Genomic DNA, 18,989 nt, shown 5'->3' with positions numbered 1-18,989 from the left:
CTTCTACAAAATCTGGAAGAGATGTGCTGCATGCACTTCTCAGTACAGCATATGGCAGCCTTTGAAACAGCCCAGTGTACAATTATGTGGATTTTTTGGAATGTAAAAGATAAAAGTTGCAGAGTAAAAGTGACTGAACGTTCACAGTGATGTTTCCAAGCAGTAACCCTCTCCCTGCTCAGTCCATGGCCATGCACCCCTGTATTCTCACAAGAATTCTGCTGATGTAAGAACATTTTCCCCCTCCTTACTTCCACTATTTGTAGCTTAAATAGTATTTAAAAAACTATTTCACTGGGGTCCTACTGAGATCAATCCACAAGTTCCCTCTGAGGGTCATTTTTCCCCAAATTGAACTTTTCCTCCTCCTCCTCCCCTCATAAAGCCTGGAGGCAACAAGCTTTGGTCTAGCACCCAGCACTGCCCCAGCAGCCTCCTCATTCCTCAAAGTATTTCCACAAGTCTTCCATGAAATTACGATTTTTGCCAAAAAATCTATGTAGTACTGTTTGTCTGTGGAGAAATGTTTGGGCTATCAACAGCCAGTGCTGGTTCTCTGGCAAAAGAAGAGGATCATTACAATGCCTCTTGAAATCAGTGATATTTCCTTGCTGCTAAAAGGGTGGCATGCTTTACACCTTTAAACTACCTTAAGTAATCATTTTCTAGGCAGAACAGAAAATCCATTTCTATTAGTTTCCAAAGACCTTGAAAGTATGGATGTAGGAAGACCACTTCCATAAATCCACCTTTTTAGAGTCACTGGCTAACACAGAATTTATGCAAGTGCAGGTCTGTCACATAACTCAGTATTTATATTCTCCCTTTCAAGCTCCAGGGAGCTGGAGTAAAATGCTAAAAATAAAATACACATGTTATAATACACACAAGATTTAGAGATGGAACTATTCTGACAGTTCAAAATAAAAGATCTTTGTGCATAAGGTCTCCATAGCTAGGCCTGTACTTAAATCACATATTGATTTAACTCACCGTAGACAAGCTATATAAGCTTTGGAATGATGTATGCTTGATCAATGTCTTTTAGAAATTAATCTCTGCCAGACTTGCTCATTTAAGTAAGTGAAGAAGTCAGATAAATATCCCTACATTTTACTTTATAGGACAGTAAACCAATTTCTAATCAAATTTGTAAGTAAACAGCATTATTTGTTTCCAAGAAATATCAATATTAAAATACCTTTCTAAGAAAATCTGAAAACAATTTAAAGTTTTATCTATGAAATTCACAGATTATAAAATTGATACAAGAGTATACAAACATGATGATCAGAGATACAGAGGAGAACAAAATACTCTTTTGAAATAGCCAGGGATGGGGACTCCTAGCACCACCCCGAACAAAGGGATCTGGAGTCTCAGCCAGATGAAAGTCAGATGTGTTTGATATTTTACTTCTTTGAAGTGCTAACAGTGATTCCACACCTGAGTGCAGGAGTGATGCCCCACTCCACTGCAAGCACTCTGACCCTGACATGGGGAGAAATAAATGTTTACACTCTACAGGCAGGCCTCTGCTTTAGAACAGAGCATTCTCTCAGGTTAGAGACAGGGAAACTGAGGCACGGAGAGGCACAATGACCCCTGAAAGGCACAAGGCAAGCTGAGCTACAAATGCCAGGAGTGAAGGCTTTATCTGAATGCCAAATCTACTCATGCAAGGCTCCTTTCTCATCCATGATTTTACTCAAATCCCGCTGATCCCAGCAGTGACAGCTCAAGGACAGATCCTGACCCGGCTTAGAGCCGGGTAGCTCATGAACAATGAACTAAAATTTCATTACTTTTACAATAACTAAAAGTTAATTACTTTTCTATGAGCTTTTGTGACCTAGCTCGGTTTAGGGACAGCCCAACCCAAGGTGAAAAGCTGGCTCTCTGTCTCAGACTCTCGTGTGGCCCCAGCAGTAAGAACCCCTCAGTGTGACATTATTCACAGGTCACTCCTGGCACTGAACACCAGAGAATGAACCTCAGCACAGAGCCACGACCAAGGACACACTGACACTCCCCAGACCACCAGCACAGGGACAATCAGGCCACTGCAGCCTCGGGGGAGTCCCTGCTAAAACAAAAATTCAAACAAGGAGGGAAGGCACTTACCGTACAGGACTGCAATGAGCGACACGGGCATGACCAGGATACCCACCAGCATGTCTGCCACTGCCAGAGACATCAGGAAGAAGTTTGTGGCATTCTGCAACTTCTTCTCCAAGGACACAGCCATAATTACCAATATGTTCCCCCCAATGGTCAGCAGGATGACAACCAAGATCAGGAGGGCCGGCCAATTCTTCTCCCTGACGGACATCCGAGAGACTTCGCCCTTCTCAGAGGTGTTGAGAGGATCAGATGTAGGCAAACTCTGGTTCAGAGTCAAATTGCTGCTCAAGGACCAAGCCATCAGACCACCATGCAAACTGAAATCCAGTGTAACAGACACTGTTGTTAAGCTGAGCAATATTCCAGTGCTACTTAAAGTGCTCATTGTCTGGGGCTGGTTGCTCTGTCTCTTAACCGTGCCTCAGAGACGATCCCTTTTCCAAACTCCAGGTCCAAGGCAGATCACAAAACCTGAGCCAGAAAATCATTTGATCTTCCATAGTGAAGCAGAGCTTACAGAAGTTAGCGTGGAGCTCCTCTGCTTTCCTTGGGTGTGGTAGAGGATGACCATTGTCCACCAGCCTCAAGGGAAAGGAGACTTTGCAATCTCCAGCTGGTTCCCAAGTTCACCATTCTGAAAAGTAAAGGAAAAGGATATTCTTCACTGAAACCACAGTAAACACAACACTTTCTTTATTCCCCATGCAACCGACATCCTTATTCTTCCCCTTGCTGCTGGCTGGGACATTCTCCAGACTGCCAGCAATTTATCTGAAGGGTACAGACTATGCCTACCATCATGGGGGAGAGAGGCAGGGAATCACATCAGTGTGCTCTGGCTGGTTAAAAGCTGATTATCACTAATTAAATGTTTTGTGAAACCTGCAAAAGCAAGTCTGAAGAGCAAAATATGTTTCAATTGATATCCACTTCACAGATGCTCTGCTGCTGTGTAAAACAGCAATTGCACAAAATTCCAGCCAATCCAGATAGTGCAGCCAAGCATGGGGTAATCTATCACCTTAAATGGAAGGGTTTGGATATATTTTACATATTCTGAGGTAAAATGAAGGTGTTGTAAAAACCCTCAGATCTTAATGATTAACTCTCCTATAACAAATACTGTTATATAGTATACTGTATATAACAGTATACTGTTATATAGTTCAATTTCTATTGGGAAATGAATGGTGGATAAGATGCAATTTTATTAGGCAACATTGTATGATCCTTTACATTAAAACTATACTAAAAGAATAGAGAAAAGGTTTCATCAGAAGGCTAGCCAAGAATAGAGAAGAATGATAACAAAATCTTGTGTCGTGGACACAGAGTGTGAGCCAGCTGACTGTGATTGGCCGTTAATTAGAAACAACCACATGAGACCAATCCCAGATGCACCTGTTGCATTCCACAGCAGCAGATAATCATTGTTTACATTTTGTTCCTGAGGCCTCCCAGCTTCTCAGGAGGAAAAGTCCTAAGGAAAGGATTTTTCATAAAAGATATCTGTGACACACATCCTCAACTTTTTGTGCAGGGCCCAGGAAAAGAGCTGTTCTATCACTGTTAAATAAATAACAAAATAAAAGCCAGATTTTAGCTGTTGAATGCACTGTGGCACACATCTGACACAGCAATCCAGGTATCAAAAGCTACATGTAGTTAATGAGATTACCCTAGATTTCATTTAAACAGGAAGTGCTCAGAATCCTATAATAAAGTGTTTAACATTCATGAAGGTTTTGGAACTTTGTTAATGGGCTTTGTGCACAAAAATATTTCTTAAATGAGCAGTTCATACAATGAACCCAGATTTGTTTCTGCATTGTAGTTAATTACTCCCAGAGGGTCTCTAAACCTCATATTTAGGAAGGAGTTTTGCACAGCACAGAAAATAATTTTGCAGCTGCACATGCAGATGAATGAACAAGTGGTCACTGGACCATTTATTCTTTCCAACTTAGTTGGTCTCAAAAACAAACAAAAAAAGTCTCTAGAAAGTTTATTTTTTATTTTCCAAAACACTGCTTTTAATTCAAAGCTCTGATGACAATTTTTCCAGATCATCTTTCCACATTGAAGGAGACACTGGGCAGCCAAAGGATCACAGACAGGACATGACTTAAATCTGGATCATGAAAACAAACCAACAACCCCCAAACAAAACCACACCACAAAGAACTCCAAGAGAAGGCTTCTGAATTAAAAGTGCCTATTTTTATCACTGTTCATGTCTGCATACTGAAATGGTGAGTAGAGTAATTCTCTCTTGCATTTTACATACTCAGTTTGAAAAATCATGTGGGAATTTGATTACAGGAATGCTCAAGCCTGGGCTCCACCTTCAGAATTAACTGTTCTACTGCTTTGCTAATACTCTTGTTATTATTTTACACAGATCCTGGCTTGAAGTCATCAGTTTTCCTTTTCAATGCATCCCTCAGTCTCCTCAAGGTAAAACTTTGTGACTAATTCCTTCAGCTACAGTCTTCTAAGCACGCCACTGTACCAGAAAAATAATTCACAATTTATTCATGGATTCTGCATTTATTTAAGAATCATCTCCATAATTTTAAATTGAAACATGGGCCTATCACAGATTTTTTTTTCCAATAGCTAACATCAAACTACACATACTGAATTTTGTGGTCAATCATCAATTCCAGTTCAATCTACTACTGACAGTCATTAGAATTATAATTTAAACATTCAGCAAAGCCAAATTGTTTTCTATGCCACTCTTGCTTTTTGATAAAGTAAAACAATGATTTCTTTTGGCACATTCTTTCCTTTCACTCTTTAAGTCCAGTTTAAAATCAACTGAAGGTAAAATATACTGAAGGAAAAATAAAATTACTGAAATAAACTGAAGGAAAACCACTTTTGTCTATCAAGAAACACATGAATTATTTAAAGCAGAGGTTGATATGCTGGAGGTTTTGGATATTCCAGACGGTTAAGTTGGAGTGAAACAGAAGCTGCAATGGTTAATAAGCCTGTACTGGTGGGGCACTGGGGGTCTCACATGCCTTTGGGACTATTTACCACCATTACACTTGCTAAAAGGAAAAAAACCCAAACTTCTCTTGGAATAAACACAATTATTTTTTCCTTTGAATTAAATGCATTCATCTTTAGCTGTTTTACCCTTCAAAGCCCAGAGCACACGTTCCTGGGGAGAGGCAGCCGCCTGCTGAGGCTGGAGCTGCTCCCCAGCCCCAGGCAGGATCCTGCCTTTCCCTGACCCTCTGCAGAGCTCCTGAGCCCTCCTGGGTCACTGGGGGAACCTCTGGATGTTACCAACGTGCATCTGAAATTGGGTGAGAAATCAAGGATTGTCAGCCCAAAACACCAACCTGAGTTTCAGGCAGGCTGAGGTAATACATTAATTCACGGTGAGTCTTGCTGTAAAAAATACCCCAGAAGGACTTAATGATCAAAAGTGATGCTTTCACCAATTCCCACCCCAAAAAAACCCCAAAACATCCAATGGCATCACAAGTACAAAGGCCATATGCAAGAGAGATTTTCCCCTCCCAAAATATTGTGAGTCTCCAGTTCTCCAAGTCACATTCACATCTCCCCAATTACCAGATGAAAGCAAACAAGCTGATAAAGAACAAACATTTTTAAATAAAAAAAATTTTCCTTCAGCCTTGACTTCGATGGTAGACCTACATCAGGGAAGAAAATAAATCTGAAGTCAACTAAACTGAACTGTAAGCACTGCAATTTTTGACAGGAAAACAGTTGCAGATAGTTCACAACTATCTGAGCCAGATAGTCAGATGACATAAATTTTTATAGCTCCATGAAGCCCTTTTCAGAATGGCAAATAATTTAAAATTATATAATAGAATACACAATTTATGTTCAGGAAGGCAGAATTAAGGCTTCATTCTTCATTCTAAACACTGCATTTCTTGCTATTTGCATCTTTATTATTTTTTTTAATTCATTGCCAATTTAATTTTCCCTTTTTTTGGAACAGAAGGTTGCTTTAAAATACAGATTTTCATGGCAAACTTGCAAAGGGCCACTTTCCTTTTAGTGATTCAATAAACTCATATTTTTATATTAAGAGACTTCTATATTTTGGGCAGTTGGAACTCATCTTTCTCCTTTTTTACAGCAGCACTAGGAAACATCCCTATTTTGTGCAGTTCTATTTTTAAGCAGTGTGTGAGAATGCCGCAAGTCCAATGGAGATGACCAGGGTGATGTGGGAGGAAGCACAATAAATGTTGGGTTTGGTTCAGCTCAGAGAAAAAGCTCTGAACAGGGATGCATTTGCTGCCTACATCTACCTGCTGGTACTTCCAGAGGAAACAGGAGAATTCCAAAAAGGAGAATTCCAAACAGGAGAATTCCAAAAGCTGGGCAGCAAAACAAGAAGAAATTGTGACAGATGTAAGGAAATAGTGTATGAAGTGGGAAAAAAAAGAGATAAATCTCAGTGCTGGTGGTCAGACAGAGACTGTGGGATGTCCATCCTTGCAGAAGCTCAGAACACAGCAGGGATCTCCTCCCAGACCCCCATCTAACCTGGGAGTCAGCTCTTCCTTGAGCACCTTGAGGACTAGAGACCTTCAAAAAGTCCCTTTCAGGTTAAATTATCCTATAATTGGATCAGAATTGTCTTTCTGAGCAAAGCTGTCCAGCATGGGGATGTTTTTGAGCTCCCACCCTTGGATACCTGTCCTGTGCTTGTCCCTGCTGCTCAGGCTCAGGATCACACCAGCACATCCTCTCCCCTTCAGTTTCCCAATGGCCAGAAATAAGAGTGTGTGGCCAGGTGGGCAAACAGAGCTGTGAAACAAAGGGAAAACAAATCCATGAAGGGAAAACCAATCCAGTGTGCCTGGTTTGGGATCCAGGGCCCCAGAGCTGCCCCAGCTCACACCAGGGCCAGCCCCTCACCTTCCCCACCTGGGTCTGAGGATCCACAGCTCAACATCCTCTGAAATGTGGCAGTTTTGGAAAGCTCAAACTCATTCTAGGCACTTGGCAGCACCAAGAAATCTCCTTTCTTTTGGAAGCAATGCCTCCAGTGCCAGCACAGAGGCAGCATTTTCACAGTCCCTGCAAGGGGAAGGAAAAGTCAAACCCCAGTGATTATTCTGTAGATACCCACTGCAAATTAACTGAAGTTGTAACCCAGAGAAGTGGTTATGCCTAATTTGACTTTTCCTGAGCTACTCTTGAACTTGGGAATATATTATTAGCTCTTTGCTTAGATATTTTTTTTCCAAGGGAGAATTTGATACGTCCTCTTCTCTTTTGCAAGAAATTCTGGAATTTTTCCCAATAGGACTTGGAGATAAATCAGCGTAAAAACCACTTAATAAAACCTTAGGGAAACCTCCCCAAATACAGCTTTCTACCAGTCTTTTTTAATTCTGACACAGAAAATAACTATTTAATTACTTGTAAATTTAAAAAAAAAAGAGTATTTAATTTTTTCACAGCAAGGGGAAATGGATTTTCTCAGATATGAGCTCAAGCAGTGATATTTTGTAGGGTCATAATAATGAATCACTACCATTCTGTCCAAAAGTAAATAGCATCAATTTCCCTCTCTGTATCTTCCCTCATACTGAGTCAGAAAGGCATTAATTTCTTTTCCAGACATTTCAAGGCAGTACAAACACACAGAGAGATCTTAATCCACCTTCTGGCTCTAAGACCAGCATCCTTTTTTATTTTCCCTTTGTGGAAGAGCACCTGGGAACCTCACAAGAAGATGTAGATACTCTGCCACTCCCTGCAATGATAAACTTTCTCTCTTGGCTCAGACATGCAGAAACACCACAACAGAATAAATCTGAATCTCATCACACACTGCTCTAACTTCTTGGAATGATTATACCCTAGTTGTTCATATTTTCTATGGGTAGATATAATTCCAACCTGCCTCTCTGGTTTTTTGTTTCTTTTTTTTTTTTTTTTTTAAATCCATATGTCCCCAGTGGCTGAAATTCGAAGCACATATTAACTCTCTGCAGTTAGTGCATTTGTCATGGCAGTCCTGACCCTGCTTTCCTGTTGCTTCAATAAATCACTTCATTCATGAATCTGGATCATGCAAAGTCCTATTGAATGCAATCAAACCCACATTCCTGCACTATTTGTACAGCTGTGCTCCTGGAAGTTCTTACTGAGCTTGACCAGCCCCATAGTCTGAATTGGCTATAACCTGAATTTGAGCCCTGCCTCGAATTTCTGAGAACCAGCTGGAACACAAGGGGCATTTATCTTCTGCCAAACATTTATACCCTTAATGCAACAGGTCCATGGAGTTTTGAGAGTCCCCAGGATTCCCAAAGCAGCTCCTGTGGTTGTAAGGACCTGACTTCTGCCTTCACTGCAGTGACATTCCTTCCCTCTGTCCCTTTTAATTCAGCTGCACAATGTGGCAAGCATCACGTGTGACATTGCTGGGAAAATCCTGTGTGACAGCTTTTTTACACTCAGCTTTTCAGGCTTCTTGTAGCAAACTACTTACTCTTTCTAAACTCTTTTCTTACTCTTTCTAAACTTTCTTTCTCTCTAGTAAACCAATTTTTCTTCTTCTCTCAAATGTTTTGCATGGCAGCTCTTTGTTTACATCATTAAAGTCTGGAAGTGAGCACTTATCCAAAATGAAACATAATAAACCAAAGCAACAAAAACACTTGCTTAGGTTTGTTTAGCTAACTCTTTTTTTTGCACGTTTTAAAGCCAGGCTTACTTAAAAACCAGAAGACTCCACAATTTTCAGCAGTTTCTGATGTACAGTGCTCTATTCCCATGTGTGCTTGAATAACTTCATAGCTCTAAGTGCAACCACAACAAAACACATGTAAATACGTACATGCCTCTAAATGAAAAATACTCATCAAGTGATTTACATATAATTCATGTTTTAGGGGAAACATCACACCCAGTATCACTGGGATTCTGTAATGACTGTGCATGGTTTGCAGCCGTGCCAGAGCGTGGCCAGGAGCAGGTGAGCACAGAGCAGGCTGAGTCACAGCCTGGCACGCACTGAGCACACCCACCCTGCCTGGGGACTGCTGCTGACTCACTCTTTACTTACTAAGTCACATTTCTTAATCAAGCAAGAAATCCCTTGATGTTTCTCTCTGAGCTTTCTCTTCATTCCAGTTCTCCGTGCCCTCTGAAATCACAGCTCAGGACCGCTCATTTTCCAGTGAACACACAAATTTCTCATGCTGTGACATGGTGCTCACCCTGCACCTCATGCCACATGAAATCCAGGGGAAAACCTCCCCTCTGAGCCCTGGTACATCACCAGCACAGGGCTGCTCACATGGGGGTCCCACAGCTGAAAAAGCTTCTCCCCCAGGTCTGTTTTCCCAGTGGGTAGTCATGATATTTTATGAAAAATCCCTTCTTTAGGATTTTTTTCTCTTGAGAAGCTGAGAAGCCTCAGGAACAAAATGTAAACAATGATTATCTGCTGCTCTGGAATGCAACAGGTGCATCTGTGATTGGTCTCATGTGATTGTTTCTAATTAATGGCCAATCACAGTCAGCTGGCTCAGACCCTCTCTCCAAGCCAACAAGCCTTTGTTGTACATTCTTTCTTTTTCTATTCTTAGCTAGCCTTCTGATGAAATCCTTTCTTCTATTCTTTTAGTATAGTTTTAATATAATATATATCATAAAATAATAAATCAGCCTTCTGAAACATGGAGTCAGATCCTCATCTCTTCCCTCATCCTCAGACCCCTGAGAACACTGTCACACCAGTGAGCACCTCAGCCTGCAGAACTCTCCAATTCAGGGCTCAGGAGTGATTTTTTCATAGAGGTCTCCTCTATTAAAAAATGGTGGTGCACTCTTAACATAGGTTACAGAGTGCCTCCCCTGTTGTCATTGCTGTCCAAATATCTTTAAAAAGAATAAATTACAGCATCAAATAAGCCAAGGAAGAGGAAAACAATGCTCAAAGCATAATGAAAAGTGTGCCTAATGAACTGACAAATGGCTCAGGTCCTTTACTGTAATAGCTTAATTAAATATGTGTTTTCACATACCAGTGCAGTGTCAGAGAAAGGATTATTGAAACATTCATAAGCTAATTGACTTATCTTTATCTCATGCATAGCAACAGTTGATACAATAATTACATAGAAAATGCAGCTACTCATTGGGGGTTTTCCCTTTTAATTTCCTTTTTTTTTTTTTTTTCTCTTGGGAAACTGACCCATAAAAATCCAAAATGGAGTGGCTGACAGGATAAATTCAAAAAAACAACACTTTTCTGCTCTAAGTATATTTTATATATATAACTGGATATCCTGATAAATCTGTAGTAAGGGAAACTAATAAAATAGATAGAAAATAAAACTCTTAAAAACTGGTCTTAAAAAAAAACCAGGAAAAGGACAAAGAAAATAAGACTGAAACAGTTACAACAACTGGTCTTCATTTCAAGATAGAAAATTATCCACACACTTATAAAATTCTTAGTTTGACCTTAACCAGTCAAAAATTCAGAACAGATTTAAAAGGAAAATTTGAGACACAAAAATGTGTGGAAAGTGCTGTGAAAAGCAACATGAGTTTCCCAGATGTACATTGTAAGTCTTGGCTTGGTGTCTTGGGATTTTGTTCATCTGTTCTGTAACACTCCATTCTTTAGGAAAATAAAATTTAAAAAAAATAATAATAAAAAAGGCAGTGTCTGTAGCTCACACTTCATTAAACCATTTGATATGGTGTCACCAGGGAAGTTATTATGAAAACTCCAGAGAACAAGATGAACAGAGCAATTGTGAAGGTGCCACGGTATTGGCTGCAAAGGAGATGAAAATGGATTAGACTGGAAAAACAACCCTGGTCTGGAAGGAAAGTGTCTGTTGAGGTTGGTAAGCTTTGATCTTGGTAGTAAATTGGGGGGTTTTGTTTGTTTGTTTGTTTTTTTGATGTTCCCTAACCAAAACATTTACTTTGAGAACTAAATACATTGATAATTCAAAACCAAGATTCAGCACTCACATCAGTAAAGGTTGGTATGTAATAGAGGAAAATCAGAAGGACTGAGGGCTGAACAAATCAAATAATAGTGAAATATGATAACACAATGAATGTGATAGCACAATGAATAACTAAAACAATTTGGCTGTAAACTATGAGTTTATCAGTTCGAAACAAAGATAATTAGTTCAGCATCTCAGCTATATGCAGGCACAAGTGAAAGAGACAAATATAATCCAAGCTATAGATACAGCAAGCAAGGGATTTCTCTATGCTCCATCACTCCAAAAGCAAACAAATACCTGCCTCCTACCCTGTCACACACTGACTGTTTGATGCCATAAGAGGCCACTTTAATCTGGATGTCTTATTCCAGATAAATTCTGCATTGTGATGCTGCTCACAGACCCAGCTAGGGGACACCTCTGAGCTCTTACACTATAGTAAATCACAAGTATTTTCAATTAAATGACAATGCCCAGGGGACCAGACAGAGCTCAGCATAGTCACTCTTGATTTGCACTAGAAAACAGGCCAATTGTGTTGAAACATCCTCAATGTGATTAGAAGCAGACTCTTTATTTAGGGAAATAATTAAATTTTCAAAGCATTTGACAATTTTAATAGACATCATCTATGAATAAGTCAGGGTGTGTAATATGCCTGGAGCAGGAAGGAAAAGGCTCATTAGCTTTGAGAGAATAGACAGATGGGCAATGCTGGGGCAGGGCTGTGACAGCTCCCACATTCTGTAAGCACAGGAGAGAGGAGCCTGTGTGCAGGAGGCATTTCCATGGGAGCAAATTGCACTGACACAAACTGGCATCTCTGACATCAACACATGACTCAGGGAAAATGAAGTGAAGGAGACAAAACATAATTGAAAATACTTCATTTTCTAGCACGACATGAAAGGCAAGGGAGGGCTGTAAAAGCTGGTGTAATTTGGATTAACCTTCTTCTCCGTGTGAGCAAACACATGGAAAGATTTTGTACCATTCAGATTCTGTCCCAGCCGAGGTGTGCTGAAGCTGCAGCAGAGGGAGCAGTCCTGAGGTGCTGAAAAGAGCAGGCAGGTGCTTGGCTGCATTTAACGAGATGGTTAGGACCACTGAGAAGAACACTGAAATAAGAGACAAGCTGCAGACAAATTCAGTGTTGCCGTGATATTTTCTGAAAAATCCCTTTGCCAGAACTTTTCTCCTGAGAAGCTGAGAAGCTTCAGAGGAAAAGAAAAACAATAGAAAAACAATGATTATCTGCTGCTGTGGAATGCAACAGGTGCATCTTTGGTTGGTCCATGTTGGATGTTTCTAATTAATGGCAAATCACAGTCAGCTGGCCCAGACTCTCTGAGAGTCACGAGCTTTTGTTATTCATTCCTTCCTATTCCTTTCAAGCCTTCTGATGAAATCCTTTCTTCTATTCTTTAGTTTTAATGTATCATTTTCTTTTAATATAATATATATCATAAAATAATAAATCAGCCTTCTGAAACACAGAGTCAAGATTTTCATCTCTTCCCTTGTCCTGGGACCCTTGTGAACACCACCAGAATTCAGCAACAAAACAACAGAGAAAGTATGAAAGTTTAATGCTAACAAAGAAATGTAAAAGACAACCTCTAGTCTCAGTGACAGTCTAAGAAGGAAAACTTGCATTTAGAAATTCAAACAGGGTCCAAAGCAGCCACTTCTTTTTAAAAGGAGTATTCTTCCTACATTTCCCTAAACTGTGGGTGAAATCTCTGAGGTGCATTCCCAGACAGGCTGTGGGTGCTGCAGTGTGGGGTCACAGACCAAGGGGAGCTGTCCCCATGTGAGCAATGTGCCAGGGACCAGGCTCTCCTTCAAAGGGAGGGCACCAAATGCACTTTTATTCAACCCCGGAGAGGAAAGACAATGAAACTATCATAGCAATTTATACATGAATCAGGCAGTGTCTGCGTTTTAATGGCTGAAACAAAGACAGCTGAACTCTAATGGTGTCGATTTTCTCTTGTAAGTGATTACTAAATTGCTTCCACTTTGTCAGCAACGTAATATCTCTGTGAACAGCTCAGAGTTAAGGAAGTGACAAACCACCAGTTGTCAAGTGGAGAAAAACACACATCCACATCCACTGAAAGTAGGTTTGAAAGAGAAACACTTTTGTTCCTCTGGAAACAGCAAGGCTTTCACACAAGGGAAATACTCCATCAGAAACAACAGGGCAGCTCCATCATTCCTGGCTTCTGACCTCCAGCAAATTCACTATCACCACAAACCAAAATAATTTGGGTGCTGGCACTATTGATTGTAAGTGAATGAGAGTTTTGCTGTGCCCAGTGAGTGCAGCAAAACCATGTTTGGAGGCAACATCTGAAGTCTTTGAGCAAGGAGCGTGTCCCTTTCTTGCCAGAGTTCAAACACTGGAACAGTTTGAGACAGAAATTGCTTTAGTTCAGAAGCACACCTACAGCACACAGCAAGCAGGGCACAGAGAGACATCAAATGAGGCTGGGGCCAGGGAATGAGCAGCACAGAAACCTCTCTGGGCACCGAGCCCTTTAATGGTCAGAGTGGGGGTGAGGCTCACACCACCCAGCCGGGCTGAGCTGCACCCAGGGCAGTTTGGGATTCCTGATGCACACACTTTCTGACAAACACATACAACTGCTCTGCAGGCTGGGTTAACTAATTACACTGACTGCTGATCTAAAAAAGCCAGGAAGCAAAAGCCCACAGCCCTGATCCCTGTATTGCTACCATTTTTTTTGCCCATTTCCTGCACATTACAGACAAAAGGAGGTATTGTCCCCTGTATCAGCCAGCTTGGAACAGTTGCAGAAATGGGGCCTGGGTATATTTGTGCAATAATACAAACACCTCTTGAGTTCTGTCTCAATAAATTGCATCCCACATTTTCATTTTCCAAAACCACTACAAACATATATTCATGGAAATATCTAAAGTAACAATATTTTAAGCAGTTTTACACCAGGCAGTGTAACCTTTACAAACACACTTTGATAAATAGTACTACTCTAAAATGGAAACAATTATGTTACTCCCATTAATTAGCAGGCAATAAAATACTTCCCTGTTCAGGTGACCTAACAAATATCATCATGTAATTTAAAAATTACACTGGCAATGTTTTTCTCCCACACACATCTGACCCTCAGAGAAGATTTGGGTATAAAGGGCAAAAAAGTAGCCAACACTTTTTCAGATCCCAGTTCTATCAAGCTAAAAATAGAAATTAGAAAGCCCAAATATAAATTAGAAGTAGTAACCACTCAGTGAGGCTGAAATCAGCCTCATCCATACAGGTCAACAGGAGCCTGTCCCAGCCTGTTGATGTTAGAATTAGTAGCATCACAATGCAGAATTTATCTGGAATAAGTTTGTGGGGCTGAAATTGTGCCCTTCAGTCCAGGGCACATGGCACAATACCTGCTGCCACCACTCCCTGCTGTCTCCCTAAAACCTGAGAGCAAGAATCTCTGGACCATGCTGTGGCTGATGTGTGAGATGCATGGTTTGAACCTGTAGCTTGCAGGGCCTTTAGTGAACCATCTCAGGAAATCCCAGAAGTAAAAACAAATTCCCTCCTTCGGTATGTGCCCCTTCCTTAAGGCTGGAGAAGGTGGGATGCAGAAGCCTGAACTCTACTGCAGGAGAATTGTGTGCCACAAGCCAGGATTCCAGTTACAGAGTTTGCCCCAGGCAGAATTCTCTGCTCCAAATTATAACAGACCTCTCAATGTCCTTAAAAACAGTATCTTACTTAAGCACTTTGTTCTGCAAGTCTGAGCTGTTAGAAAGCCAAGGAGCTCAGTACAGACACTGACACAGAACAGGAGGATGCTCTGTGATGGAAAACCCCTCTGGGCAAGAACATCATCCATGGTGGATAGCAAAAACTGCTGGTGGTGATGTGCTGCTGCACAGCACTTCACAAGAGCTTCAAAGAAAGCAAGATCTGGCAAAACAGACATGGGAACATTATTCCAGAGCACTTCCAAAACCTGGGAACAGCCATCATTGCACCAGAAAGAGGACTGGGTGAAGGCACACATGTTCACCAAAGTGGGGAGCACCATGTAAGCTGTGTAAAACCTCAGGAATGGATCAGGCAACCAGCAGTTAATGCCTCAGGGTTTAGCTTTTCTATTTTTCAGATTTTGTGCTGCTTTAGTGTGTACTTCTGAGCTTCCTATGAGGGGATGCTGAGCTCTATGCACAGAGTAGGGAGACAAAATTCCTGCTCTAGCTGGGGACCAAGGGCAAATGATCCAAATCTCAGGCCCAGAGCACAAACACCATGGGCTGGAGAGAGAAAAACAAGCAGGATGGGACTGCCTGGGCTAAAGCTGGAATTGGACAATGAACTGCAAGATGCAAATGGAGCAGAACTGATCAAAGGGAGAGACCTCATGACCAGTCGTCCATTTTGTGACCATTTTGGTTCATCTTGGGTGCAGCCCTGGCTGGGCTCTTGTGCTGCCCAAGGTGGATCCACTGAGGCCTTTGAATAAATCCCTACTTTATTCTTTAGTTCTGTCCAGCATCTGTTCTAGGTCAGCCTTCACAAGGCATCACAGTCATTAAACACACAGTGGGTAGAAATAATCAGTTTACAGCTTGTAAGCAAAACTGAGCATTTCAAACCTAACTGCAGTCTCAGTGTTCATCTGTGGCTGTGAGAGCAGCTGAGATGGAAGATAGAAACCAAACATCTCTGAAACACTGGAGAAAGTCACCTATGCACAGCTGAAGCAAACCAAGAAATCCTCTTGCAGCAGTTTGTATCAATCAAAAATAAGCATGGGACATGAGAGGATCCTGTTTGAGCTTATGGCAAGCACAAATTAAGACATGTTACCTTAAATCTCTTTCATTTCTAAAGTTGTGAGACTTTACATTGGCTGAAGACCAAGGGGTGATGCAGGTATTGTTACCAGAGCATACACTGATGTAAGGCACAGAAACTTCACCAAATGTAGGGATTTGAGCCCCACAAAACCCACAGACAGCTCTGTCCTGGACAGAGAAGAGCTCTGAAAGTAAAGAAACATTAACTTAATCCTGCTTTTCCTTCTCCAGCAAAGCTGTGTGGGAGGACATTGTTCAAGCACAGAACCAAGGATGAAAGCCAAAAAAAACCCACCACCAAAACCTAGAGCTTGTAACTTCATTGAGGATTCATAAGGCATAACAATACCAAACAAAAGTTTTTCTCTTTGATGCTTCCATAGCATTAAACTCATTTAGAAAACTGAAGCAGATTATACTTTGTGCTTTGCAGATAAAAGCACCATTGTAGTGATTTGGATGCAGAAGGGCTTTGCTCTGCCAACAACATCATCCTGTGGTGCAGAGCAGAGCCCTGAGAAACACGAGCTCAGCTCTGAATGGGAGCCCAGGGCTCACTGAGAGCCCAGGGGCTGCACTGCCCACCCAGAGCCAGCAGAGATTTGCTGCTGAGCAGGGTGGGACAAAACCATCACCCCGAGAGCTCAGGGACAGGCTCGCTCCTCACCCTGCCCAGCCACAGCCGCCGGTGCAGCACGGAGGGCAGGCTGGGCAAAGCTGGCAAAACAAGGCCATCCCTTGAGAACAAGAGCTATTTTGGTGGCCTGCTTGTTAAAGTAATGCGCTTCTTTAAAAAGGTAAGAATAAAGAGCAAGGAAAAGCAAGAGCTTACATCAAAGCCAAATGCTCCATCCTGCCTTTCCCCAGGAGGGACACAGAGATAGCCCCTCACACTTCTGAGTCTTACACATAAGAGGAAAACACAGAATAAGCTGGTTTTACTGAAATTACTGAAATACAGGACAAGGCTGAACTTCAATAATAACATTTTTCAAAGATTATAAGGAATTCTTGCAAACAACTTAAAATACTTCTTGCTTTCACTTGCTACTATTTAATACCAAATTATTTTTTTTTACTTCCTTTCTTTTAAGCTGCAAAAGCCCAGACCAGCTATGAGAAGTGATGGCAGTGTAAATTATTCCATCCCTGCTTTCATATTGCTTTGGGAAAAATGAAACTGGTCCAGTAGTGCAAACTGCCATAGGTTTTCTTTGCAAGTCTTTTAGTGTCTTGTGTCTTGGGTTTTTAAATTCCAGTCCTTACAGACAGAAGGTCTCAGGGCTGCAGACAAAACAAGAAAAATACACCTCTGTCGTGGGGTGACAGCCTTTATCCCAATATCGTGTGTTATGTCTGGCAGCTGTGCCTTTTCCCCCACCCCCCCCCCCCCGGCAGTCTGGCTGTGGCGGGATGGGGAAGAGAGGAGGGGGGGGGGGGGGGGGGGGTGGGGGGGGGTGTGACCAGGCACTTTTGGCTTTTGGCTTTGGCTGCTTGGCTTTGGCTAGCTGCTGCTTGCTTGCTTGCTTGCTTGCTTGCTTGCTTTTTGCTTTTGCGCTGTTTTTTTTTTCCTTTTTCTTTTGTTCTCTCTCTCTCTTTCTTACCCTCCCCCAAGATACTGGACCGGCTCCGGATCGAACCTGCGAGCTCCAGGACACCCGAAGCCTGCTAGAGAAGATTCGGCGCCCTCCACAACACAGTCTGGTCCCTTTTCTTTTCTTGTGTTGGGGAGTGTTCTTTTGTTACTTGTAAATAAATAGGTTTTGTTTTCCACTTTGCTCCTCCGAGAAATTCCTTCCCGAACCCGGTGTTGGGGGAGGGGTGGTTGGAGGTTTGTTTTGTTCTGGGGGGCTCCCTCTTGGAGATTTCCCCCTAATTTGTCCTAAACCAGGACAACCTCCTAAAGGCTTCAGAAACAGAAAGCAAAAATATATATAAAAGCAGGGTGTGTTATCTTCTGGATTTTCTGATCTTGGGCACTTGACTCATGTTTCTTAAAGTTATCTTAAGGCCAGTGACTTTGCACTCAACAACTTCAATGAGAGATTTTTTTAAAGCTCCACTTTTCTTTCTTTTTTTTTTTAATATTTGAAAAAACATAACAGAAACCTTATATGAACCAAAGTCCACAGAGCCTGAGTAAAACCACAGGTTATACCCCCTAAAAGAGGAATGTGTTTGATTTTTCTGAGCCTTTTGCCGACAGATGTTTTGTCAGCAGTCAGCTGAACATTTCCTTGCTAGTGAGATCACCTCAGATTAAAACCATTTTGGAGAATAAATTCATCTCTGCTGTCAGCATCAAAACAGAAATTAAAGAAGCCAAAATAAAAATTAGAGACAAACAGGCAAGGCCTAGTCCTAACCTGTGCTTTGGGACCACCAAATCTGCACTGACAAATAACAGCACTGCACTATTTCACCCCAACAGCACCTCCTGATCACACTACACCAGAGGTGAACTCCTGATTGCATTATTATTTTCCTGACATTCTTTGTGAAGTCAGAAAATAGGAGGTCCTCAATGACACAAACTATAGAAAAACAGAATACATGAGCAAAACTATAATCCTAAACAATTCTGGACAAGACAACAACTAGAAAGAATTCAACAAATATTTTCTTAGACAAATCTTATTTAGAAAATTTCTTTATCAATACAGGTAAATAGAAGCACCTTTGCTGTGGTATACCTCACACAGAACCATCGAAAGCAAAGCCATACCCACCTCTGTGTGCCTGATGTGCTGATTTTTATGAGCTTTAGCCTGATTTTTGAGTAACAACCTCTGTGCACTTCATCACCTTCCTCTCTTCTGCCATGCTTCAAGGTGCTTCACATGCAGAGCCGATCCAGGGACAGCAACAAACCACCAGGGAACTCCTGAATCCTTCCATTCCTCCTGCCAGGATATCCATCATTTTATGCATCATTTTATGAGTTGGTTTGTTGGCAGTTGTTTTTTTTTCCCTTTGGTGCTTTTGAGGTTTTTCACAGAGTACCAAGCTCTGCAC

General features: G+C 41.5%; 1 protein-coding gene across 4 annotated transcripts in view; it reads right to left on the bottom strand.

Moving 5' to 3' along the window:
* The window catches only part of HTR2C (5-hydroxytryptamine receptor 2C), a 217,877-nt gene that overhangs the window by 40,479 nt on the left and 158,409 nt on the right, over positions 1 to 18,989 (bottom strand). For 3 of the 4 annotated variants that reach the window (XM_005484511.4, XM_005484510.4, XM_074551569.1), the window contains exon 3: positions 2,125 to 2,758. In XM_005484511.4, the coding sequence (XP_005484568.1) occupies positions 2,125 to 2,509 (385 nt within the window). In that variant the 5' untranslated portion in view covers positions 2,510 to 2,758. Of the gene's footprint in view, positions 1 to 2,124; positions 2,759 to 7,056; positions 7,210 to 18,989 lie in introns of all 4 variants that reach the window. The other variant, XM_074551568.1, reaches the window with a different exon arrangement.

The sequence above is a fragment of the Zonotrichia albicollis genome, chromosome 14, assembly GCF_047830755.1.
Source record: "Zonotrichia albicollis isolate bZonAlb1 chromosome 14, bZonAlb1.hap1, whole genome shotgun sequence".
Taxonomy (NCBI): domain Eukaryota; kingdom Metazoa; phylum Chordata; class Aves; order Passeriformes; family Passerellidae; genus Zonotrichia; species Zonotrichia albicollis.
The sequence above is the reverse complement of the archived record's forward strand: the minus strand, read 5'-3'. Positions and strand labels throughout refer to the sequence as shown.